This window comes from Candoia aspera, chromosome 14 (genome assembly GCF_035149785.1).
Source record: "Candoia aspera isolate rCanAsp1 chromosome 14, rCanAsp1.hap2, whole genome shotgun sequence".
Taxonomy (NCBI): Eukaryota; Metazoa; Chordata; class Lepidosauria; order Squamata; family Boidae; genus Candoia; species Candoia aspera.
Window position 1 is genome coordinate 20367846 of NC_086166.1, and position 9950 is coordinate 20377795.

Consider the following 9950-nt stretch of genomic DNA (forward strand, 5'->3'; position numbering starts at 1 on the left):
TTGATAAAATGTAAGCTAACCAAGCAGGTTGGCTTCACACTTGGTACACCTCAACAAATTCTGTTAACTATTTTACATGTGTAAATGGAGCTGCTAAGTTTTTGACCTGGTAATACATGTGCAAATCGAGCCACTGAGTCAGATTATTTGTTCATATAATACTCAATCCTGTTTGTTTTAATCTGTTCAATTGAGGCTGATTCTCAGAGACTGCCTGGACAAGTCCCTGCAGTTTTCTTGGCAAAGTTTTTTTCCCCCCAGAAATGGTTTGCCATTGCCTCCTTCCTAGAGCTGAGACTGACTGACTGGCCCAAGGTCAACCAGCTGGCTTTGTGCCTAAGGTAGGACTAGAACTCTCCCAGTTTCTAGCCTGATGCCTTAACCATTACACCAAATTGGCTCTCTAATCCTGTTTACATAATTGCTAAACAGGATGATTTCCAGTCTATCCCTCTGATGGCAGTGATCAATTTGGGGATCTTTTGCATGCAATGATGATGTTCTGTCAATGAACTCTAGCCCACTCTCAGTGTTCCCAACATTTTTTTGTTATCCCTGTATACTGGATAACTACTACTTAAGGCTGCATTTTGTGGGTCCTCTATGTCTTGTAGAAGCAGCAGTATAGCTACCAAACTGTCTGCTGCTTTCCCATGCCTCTTGTTCTTTTGGTCCATGTTCATAGCAAGGACTCTTGCCAATTCATCCAGAATGGTTGCTGTCCTATTTCTGCACCCAGTAGCATTTGCACTTACAGTTAGTTTGTTGACCAAGGTCATAAACAAGGTTGTATAACTACATCTGACACACCATTTGCGCCCTTCTCTAGATAGGAAGGGCCCTTCAGACACTCACTCATGCCCTGGTCACCTCATGGCTTGACTACTGCAATGCACTGTACATAGGGCTGCCCTTGAAGACCACCCAGAAGCTTCAGCTGGTCCAGAATGCGGCAGTGATGGGTATGCCCCGTTACATCTCTGCTTCATGAACTGAACTGGTTGCCAGCTTGCTTCCAGGAGCTGGCCACTCCCTATAAAGCCCCACACAGCATAGGGCCTGGTTACTTGAGGGAATGTCTGTCTCTCGTAACATATGCCTGGCCAATTTGATCCTGCAGGATTGGCAAACTCGGGGTTCCTTTGATTAAACAATGCCATATTAGGACCCCAGAAGCACACCACTCTGTAGCAGTGCCTGCCCTCTGGAACAAGGTTACCCCTGAGATACGGATGGTCCCACTCTTCTGTTGTTTAGAAGGGCCATGAAGACCCGGCTCTTCACCCAGGCCTTTGGTGAGGGAGAGCGAGACCCCTTTGTTTCCATCCCGCCTGTCCTTCTTGCTGTCTTTTATCTTCCTTTAAATTGGTTTCATCCTTAATTTCCTCATTCAGATTGTTGTGAGCCAGGAGGCATACAAGCTTGAGAAATAAGCCTTGCAGATAAACGAGGCTATCACAGCTTAGTCAACCCGTTTATCCCCTCCTTTGGTGCCCTTATTTTCGCCTGCACGTTAGTTAGAGTCAAACCCAAACCATTTGTTCCCATTTAATGCCAAACCAAGCCACCGCTGCAGTCAGCCCACAATCCCATACTTAGGAAGATGACCGAACCCGCAGTCAGCCTCCCCCAAGGTATTGATTCCATGTCCCTAAATCGCAGCCGGGTACCCCAACCTTCCTGGGGGAAGAGCCCTCGGGGTTGTCCCGAGCGCCCGTTCAGATGGTGTTAGCAATTGGAGTCTCTTGGGCCTTGCTTCGGCAGCGCCTGAAATGGGCGCGGATCGCCCCCTTGCTCCGAGTCTCGGCCGGGACGGAAGGGCCCCGGAGGGACTGAGCCGGAGCGCGACTCGCCTCTGGATCAGGCTCCGGCCAGAAAGCAGCTGGGTCGAAGCCCGCGCGGGTGGCGGCAAGCGGGAAGGCGGGCCTGACCCGAGAGGCTCCTCCTCCACCCCCGCCGCCGCGGCTTCTCGGTTGCGACCCGGAGGAGGCGCCGTGAGCTAAAGACTCTGCCCGGAGCGCTGGGGAGGAAAAGCTGGGGGAGGCCAGGCAGGTCGGGCGACGCTTCGGAGCGCCTCCGCCGCCTCGCCGAGAACGAAATCAGCGAGCCTCTCCTCCGCGGAGCCGGCCCCGCCCCTTCCGGCCTCCTGCCCGTCCCCCCTCGCGGCTGGAGCGGGAGGCGTGGCCTCGGAGCGTCCCGCGCAGCGGCACTCGGCTTCGGGCTCTCGGCGCAGGCGCTGTCGCATAAACGGGTCGCGCCGAGGGACAGGCCGTACTGACGCGCTCCGTTTTCTGCGAGGGAAAGGCCGGGCTTGAGACAAAAGGGGGGAGGCGGGTAGGGAACATCCGGGTCATTCGCCGCCGCCGCCATCCGGGACACGCGCGGGGGTTGTTGCTGCCGCCGCCGCCGCCGCGGGCGCTTCACGGTAAGGCCTCGAGGGCGCCCGGAGGGGACGCGCCTGCCTTTTGGGGGGGGGCGAGGCGGCCGCGGAGCCGCCTGTCAAGGTCAGGCGGGCCTCCGTGGCGCCTCCTGGCCTCGGCCTTCCCTCTCTGGGAGCCCCTGCAGGCCCGGACGGCTCCCGCCGGCCTTGACCGGCAGCCTTTGTGTCGCAGGAGGACGTCGACCATGTCTGGGATCGCGCTCAGCCGACTCGCGCAGGAGAGGAAGGCCTGGAGGAAGGACCACCCGTTCGTGAGTCGCGGCCGGGAGGGGCGGGGGCGGGGGCGGGGGCGGGGGCTGCTCCCCGCGGCGGCTCGCGCGAGAGGGCCGGAGGCCGGGGAAGCGGCACGGCTAACCTTCGGCTCGTTGCAGGGGTTCGTGGCGGTGCCCACCAAGAATCCCGACGGCACGATGAACCTCATGAACTGGGAGTGCGCTATTCCGGGGAAGAAAGGGGTAAGGCGCCCGCGGCGGCGCGCGCCTCCTTTGTCTGCCGCGGGGAGCCGGGCCCGGCTCTGGTTGGTGCCCTCGACCCGGGAGAGGCAGCCGGCGGACCTGGAGGCGGGGTCGACGGGTCTGGGATTCTGCGCGGCTCTCCTGGCCCCCTTTGCTTTATGAAAAGCCTCCCGCCACGGCGTGGGAAGATGTTTTTCCGAAGAGAAAGTTTGCGTTAGCAGTGCTACAGTTGAAAGGCTCAGCAATGATGCAGAGTGGCCAGTCTTAAACACCCGAAGACAGAGCATTACCCTGACCTGCAGAGCAATCTTTTATAGCTTTTCTCGCTGCATAGTTCAGCCCTTGGAAATGAAATGCTTTTGACAAATTGTTATCTGTTTTATGCTTTTCCTACAGACCCCGTGGGAAGGAGGCTTATTTAAGTTACGGATGCTTTTTAAGGATGATTATCCCTCCTCACCTCCAAAATGTAAGTCTGGTAAAACTCAGACCTACCAGGTAGTAGCTCAAATCCTTGACTTTAAAGCTGAGTACTATACTTGGCAAATAGATTTAGTAAATTAGGAGCATTGATACATATTTTTTTCCCCAAATTCAGAAAAATAAGAGTAGCTCATCAGTGGAACCAACTGCCCCTAGAGATGGCGGGCTCGCTTTCTCTGGCTGCATTCTACCATACTGGGTTTTAGGATTTGATAAGTTCAAGATCTTGGTTGATTCTGATTTCTGATAATGTTTCCTGTCTGTTTTGTGAAATCCTTTCAGAAAGTGGGGACTATTATACCTATAAATACCTTAGGTTTTGAATTATTTTCAAGCAGTGTATTACTGAGAGCATTCACTATGCAAAACATCTCTTCGTTTCGTTTTTCAAAATTCTTAGAATCCCCAGAACATAAAGGTTGTCCTGAACCACAGGAATTGTATCTTCTGTGCTTCTTTTATTTTCTATTATTCACCCATCAATGTTTTACATCTTAGGCAGGGATTTTGAAAATTCATTATTCAGTAATTCACAAGCTGTGCTGTTTTGTTTGCTTCTTGAGGATATACTTTTTTCCATTGGATGTTTGGGATTTTTAGTTTTTATTTTCATGTTGTTAATTGACTCAATCTTACTAAGTGCTTCCATAAATACTTTTGTGGATGGAACAGATACCATTAGATGCATGTTTAAAAATTGTTGCATTTCAGATCTTAAGTTTCAGCGTGTCAGTTTCCTTCAGAATTTTTTTTTTCTTTTGGGTGCTTTCCTACCCAACTCTTGCAGCGTTAAGTTACTATTCCTCTTAAAAGAGGTTTGGTTGAAAAAGCCCAACTCACAAGATTCAAGTTGAATGCTATCAGTCATTTTTCTTAACAACTAGGTAATTCCAAAAGGAATTCAATTGGCTTACTTCAGAGAAGGGAACTAATGCACTTTCCAATCCAGAGTGCAAGTTGGGTAAAGAGGCAAAGAGCATTTTCTGCTCCCTGACGATTGAGACCATTCCTAAAAGCCCTGCTGGCTTTTAAAAATGTTTTACCAGGAGCATTGTATCTGAACCAAGTTTTCCTTTCTCTAGGCAAATTTGAGCCACCTTTATTCCATCCAAATGTGTATCCTTCAGGCACAGTCTGTCTGTCTATCTTAGAAGAGGATAAGGATTGGAGGCCTGCAATCACAATTAAACAAGTATGCCTTTTGTTAACACACGGACCTGATTTATGCATCATACTGTATTGATTCAGATGCTCTTAACTGTATATCTGTATACAATGGTTTCTTAATATTTGTTTTTGGATGATTTCTTAATATTTATTTTAATTTTAATTCACAATTAATAGCTTAGGGCAAAAGTTACTTGTTTTCATCAAGGTATTAAATACTTACCTGTTTTTAATCCATTATTTTGCAATGTAAAATTGTACTTCATAGTAATGCTTCTGTCATTCTGTGCCGTTAGATCTTGTTAGGAATTCAAGAACTCCTAAATGAACCAAATATCCAAGACCCAGCTCAAGCAGAGGCTTACACAATCTACTGGTGAGTTGCCATTCAACTGTTGTTGTTGTTGTTTTGTAACAAACATGGATCATTGAGTTTGACATTAAAAGTGGTTTAATCTTTTCACATATCAAGAGTTGGATAAGTCAGTAAGACTATCTAATTTCCTTTCATTTTTACAGTTTTGAAAAAAGATTGGTAATGGAGATTTATTTTCTGCTGCTCTAGGAACAAATGCTTCATCTTAAATCATTCTAGGCAGGTGTGGGGGCACCCTTTTCTCTCTTAGAGCTGCATGTGGTACTATGTAATATGTCAGGGGTGTACATGTATGTGTGTACACCTATGTACGTTTTAAAATAGATCCATCAGATGCATCAAAGTTGCTGGGAAGCTGAGGTAAACTCAAGGGGAGAGGTTGGCCCTTGTAGTAGGAGGTAGGCATTGCTACTAGGTGGCATCAGAGGGGGACTGCTGTATTGATTATTGTCCAGCTCTGCTCCAGATAGGATTTGATTGATTTAAAAGATTTAAATGGCCACCCATCTTATAAGTCACAACTATGGGCAGCTCACAACAACAACATCATAGACAAGAAAACTTGGGCACCTAATCCATCATCTCCATCCATTTATCTATGCAATCTCCAGGCTCCAACCATATCCCAGTGCCTGGGGAAAAGCCAGCTCTTTATGGCTTTCTGGAAAGTTAAGAGGGAAGGGGCTTGCTGGATCTCAAGGGGAAGGGTGTTCCACAGGGCAGGGGCTACTGCAGAAAAGTCATGCTTCCTAGGTCCTACTAGATGGCAACATTTAAGGGAAGAGACCTGAAGTTTGCACTCTCTGATCTAGTGGAATAGGCAGATACCCTCAGGGAGACGCAGTCCTGCAAATGACCTGACCCTATCCATGTAGGGCTTTAAAGGTGATTACCAGCACTTCGAATCGCATCCAGAAAGAAACTGAGAGGCAGTGCAGCTTGTGTAGCATAGGGTCACATAGGCAAACTGAGGGATGCTTGGTACTGTGTGAACTGATGTGTTCTGGACCAGCTGTAACTTCTGGGTGGTCGTCAAGGACAGCCCCTACAGAACGTATTCTGCATTCAGCGATTCGGGCCAGTCTGATACTCAACTTGAGTCATTTCTGTGAGAATCATGGGTTCCGATATCTCAATATTAAGAAATCTCTCTAGCACCAGTCAGGTCTCAGTCAAGTATTTCCTTATTGAAAGATACAGTTCCATCTCTATCTGCATCTAAAGACTCAAGTGAATGAGATTCCCCAGTCTCCTCCTCTTACTAGCCCCAGGTTCCCACCTTCGTTTGAAATTGAATATTTACAACTGCTACTGGTTTTATAACATGATTCCCAGCAACATCCTTCAGTGTCCATTTGTTGATAAGGAGTTAGCCACAACACTCCAGCGTTGGCTTGCTGGGTCACTCTGTGATGTCTCTGCTTTTCACACAGCAATCAACTCTCCCCCTCCCTCCTTTACAACCCATGACAGAGGAGAAGGCCCAGAAGGGATTTTATTGCTCTGGAGCCAAACCTCTGACAATTGCAGTAGTCCAACCAGGAAATGACTAAAGCATGAGTAACCATGAGCAAGGCCTCCTGGCCCTGGAATGACCTGGTTCCTTCCCCACCCCCCCCACCCCCCGCCAGACCCTCGCAGCATCCAGGCATTGATTCAGCACTGAAACAGCATCACCTGCCCAGCCAGGGTGAAGATGAATAACTGAGTATCATCAGCACACTGATGGTATCACACCCCATGCCATCTGATGACCTCACCCAGTGATTTCATTTAGATGTTAAAAAGAAGTGGTGAAAGACTTGAACCCTGAGGCACCCCACATTGTAGTGGCCATGGGCTAGACCCCTCCCCCCCCCGCAAATGACTGGTACCAGCCACAGAGAAAAGGAAAACCAATGCAAAACAGTGCCTCCCAATCCCAGCAGATGGTCCAGAAGAATACCATGGCCAATGGTATCGAAAACCTCCAGGAGGGCCAGGATAGTTACCATCCGAAGCCCTCTACAGGTCATCCACAAGTGGGACCAGTGCCATCCCCATACTATAGCCTGGCCTGAACCCAGACTGAAAAGGGTCCAGGTAATCTACTTCATCCAGGGGCCTCTACAGCTGAATGCCAATTCAACAAACTTCCCTAGAAACGGGAAATAGGAGACTGGACAAAAGTTACTTAACACAGTCGGGTCCAAGGATGGCCTCTTCTGAAGTGGGTGCGCCACTGCCTCCTTCAAGGCAGGCGTTCACCTCAGCAGCAAAGAGATTTTGACGGGGCAATTATTTATGGTTAAATTTATACCTGCACTCTTCTTACAAGCTAAGCCACTGTGGTTTACAATGCAACAACAGGACCAGGGTAATAAAATAGGAAGTAATGCAAATAAAAACACATAAAATCCAGATCAGTCATCATACAGAATCATAAAAAGTACAGGATTAAGAATGAAATGCTTGTGTCTTAACCTCAAGCAGCAAGGAGAAAAATCCATAACTCTGTAAGACCACTCCAGATTTTGACCCAAACCTGAAACAGTTAAATATTGTTAATATTCAGGAGGGCAATTGAAATACTGGACTTTTGCAGTATTCAGGAAATGAGTGTTACTGTTATGACTGAGTTATTATACAGGCAGGTTTTATGAAGGGTTTCTGTTGAAATACTACTTTTTAAAATAAATTGGTAAGTGATCAAGTAGTTTGTTATACTGGACTTCAGTTTGGATGTTTAATTAATTTTAAGTTGCTTAGAGTATATGATTAAACAGCATATGCATTTGGTAAACAGAATTTTTCCACAGATACAGGTTTTCCACCTCATCATTAAGTTTTTACATGAATGCCTTTTATAGTATACAAATATGAATTCTAACCAAATAGGTTCAGTTGAACTACAGTCTATCCAGAAAGGTTCAGCATAATTTCTGAAACAGTGTATTTATTTGAAACCAAACACATTTTCCATTTTGAAATGGCTGATTTTGAAGCATTTTTTAAATTTTCTGAAGTTATGAGCTGCTCCAAGCATGTTTTTCCATGGAAAAGCTGCATACTAATAAACTGTTACGTGTTATAATTAGAAAAAGTTGAGGCCCATTTTCTACCACAGGAATAAACAGTTTGCTGCAGGGCTCTTGTTAAAGCACGTCTTTCTTTTTTAAAAGCCCTTTGAGCATGAGAAGAAATACCTATTAAGGCCTTTGAGGCAGTGGGTTCACTGGTTCAAAGTGGAATATTTTTGGTCTTTGGAGATTCCTCCCCTGCAGAGTTCCCATGTTTATCATCCCTTTCCCATTCTCAAATTACTTTATTATTGGAAATAATTGCATTAAATCTAATATTTCTCATCTAAAACCAGTGGTATTCGTACTAATTCATACATATTGAAATTCTTGAGAACTGCATTGTAAAGTGCTTGTACTTGTCCTAGCTTGTACACCTGTCTAATTTCCATCTCCAGTGAAACAGTGCAAGTTTACTTAAAAAACCAAGAGTTGGGTTTTTGTGCTAGGGAGAATCTGATCTAGAACACTTTATGGATCCATCTTTGAGAGTCGTTAGCTGTTTTTTTCTCTATATTTAGCCAAAACAGAGTGGAATATGAAAAGAGGGTTCGAGCACAAGCCAAGAAGTTTGCACCATCATAAGCTCCTATCATCCACCATCTTTAAAGGAAGGGATTAATTGGCAAGAACTTGTTTACAAAACTTTTGCAAATCTAATGTCGCTATGTACAATTAATAGTCATTTAGGGGAAGGGATTATATGTGTGCCATTTTCCATATTCACCACTTGTATACAGTTCTAAACTTGCTGAATTGTCCCCAGTTTTTCATACAGGGTCTCTTCCTTCAGTCTTTTGTATTTTTGATTGTTATGTAAAACTTGCTTTTATTTTAATATTGATGTCAGTATTTCAACTGCTGTAAAACTATAAACTTTTATACTTCTATAAATTCACTAGTATCTCTAGTTTCTTTGCTCTCAGATGCAGGCACGCTTTAAAATGTTTAGGGTTTTTTTGTTTTGTTTTTTGTTTTTTTGCCTCTACTTGGCTGGTAAGAAAATACATGTCCTCCATTCCCTTTTGTTTTCTACCAATAAGGAATTAGGTTGTTGCATAATGCCTTGGATCCAAAGTCAGCCGCATCTTGATTCTGCGTCACCTCCTTTGTGTTTATGGAGTTTTGTCTGTGTTGCTGTTTAGAGTAAATAAACTGTTTCTATAAAGTTTTTTGTCTCGTTTTCTTCCCTATTCAATATTACACTACTTCTGGAGAAACAACTGCTCTGCAGTGCAGCTGCTTGTACAGGGCGGACAGCACCAACTTGATGCGCAATAGACTGCTTCAGTTAAAAACTGGGTGAGGGGAAACTCTTTCTGATACTCAGGAGATATGTTGTCTGCTGCACCTGTCAGCAAACCATACTAGAAGATCCAGTAGTCTAAATGTTTTAGGTAGAACATTATGCTTTTCATACAATATATCTGTAAAATGTGCTTAAATTTTACATGGTTGCACTAAAAAGTTGTTAATAAACCTTTTCATTAGTCCTTGGAAAGAGCAGAAATGTTTGAAAAAGTTGAGAAATGCACCACTACTAGTTAAATTTTGTATCCAGGTTACTTCATACTCAAACTTGTGAGAGTTTACAAAGAAAGTTTTTATGGTTAGGTCTGAAACTTACTATATAATCTGTCTCTTTTTTAACTATAAACAATGACTGTTAAAATCTAGGTTAAAATTAATTCACTAAAAAAAGCAAAAATTTATTAGGGATCTATAAGACTTACCATTCCAAGACTGGAATTTTCCAGAGGACTCCAGAACATGCCAGTTCGCTTCCAGAGCATGCTGATGCAGCCACTGTGGTGATCAGGGGATTTTCCAGGATTAATTATCTGAAACTGAAGCACTGAGTGTTCTAGATGTGGTTTGCCCCCTGCAAAACCCTTTATCAAGAACCTTTTCCAGCAAACCAGACCATCACTGGACCAGGAAGGAGGTATGTTTTGCATGCCTACAATCTG

The 9950-nt window shown here is 45.2% G+C and overlaps 1 protein-coding gene across 2 annotated transcripts; it reads left to right on the forward strand.

Annotated features, from left to right (window-relative positions):
* Positions 1 to 2237: 2237 nt before the first annotated feature.
* UBE2I (ubiquitin conjugating enzyme E2 I) lies at positions 2238 to 9151 on the forward strand. Of its 2 annotated transcripts, none has more exons than XM_063314668.1 (7): positions 2238 to 2425; positions 2613 to 2691; positions 2812 to 2895; positions 3292 to 3364; positions 4461 to 4570; positions 4842 to 4921; positions 8502 to 9151. In XM_063314668.1, exons 2-7 carry the CDS (start codon positions 2626 to 2628, stop codon positions 8563 to 8565), a joined length of 477 nt encoding a protein of 158 aa, XP_063170738.1. In that variant the 5' UTR covers positions 2238 to 2425; positions 2613 to 2625; the 3' UTR covers positions 8566 to 9151. The 2 variants fall into 2 exon arrangements, with proteins under 2 accessions (XP_063170738.1, XP_063170739.1); XM_063314669.1 differs by having other exon boundaries at positions 2616 to 2691.
* The last annotated feature ends 799 nt before the right edge of the window (positions 9152 to 9950 follow it).

What these genes read in the sequence shown, in the direction of transcription:
- UBE2I (XM_063314668.1), top strand. Translation starts at nt 2,626, where the DNA reads ATGTCTGGGATCGCGCTCAGCCGACTCGCGCAGGAGAGGAAGGCCTGG. An exon ending in GGAGGAAGGACCACCCGTTC is followed by an intron (nt 2,692 to 2,811) that starts GTGAGTCGCGGC and finishes GGCTCGTTGCAG; the next exon opens with GGGTTCGTGGCGGTGCCCAC. An exon ending in CTGCAATCACAATTAAACAA is followed by an intron (nt 4,571 to 4,841) that starts GTATGCCTTTTG and finishes CTGTGCCGTTAG; the next exon opens with ATCTTGTTAGGAATTCAAGA.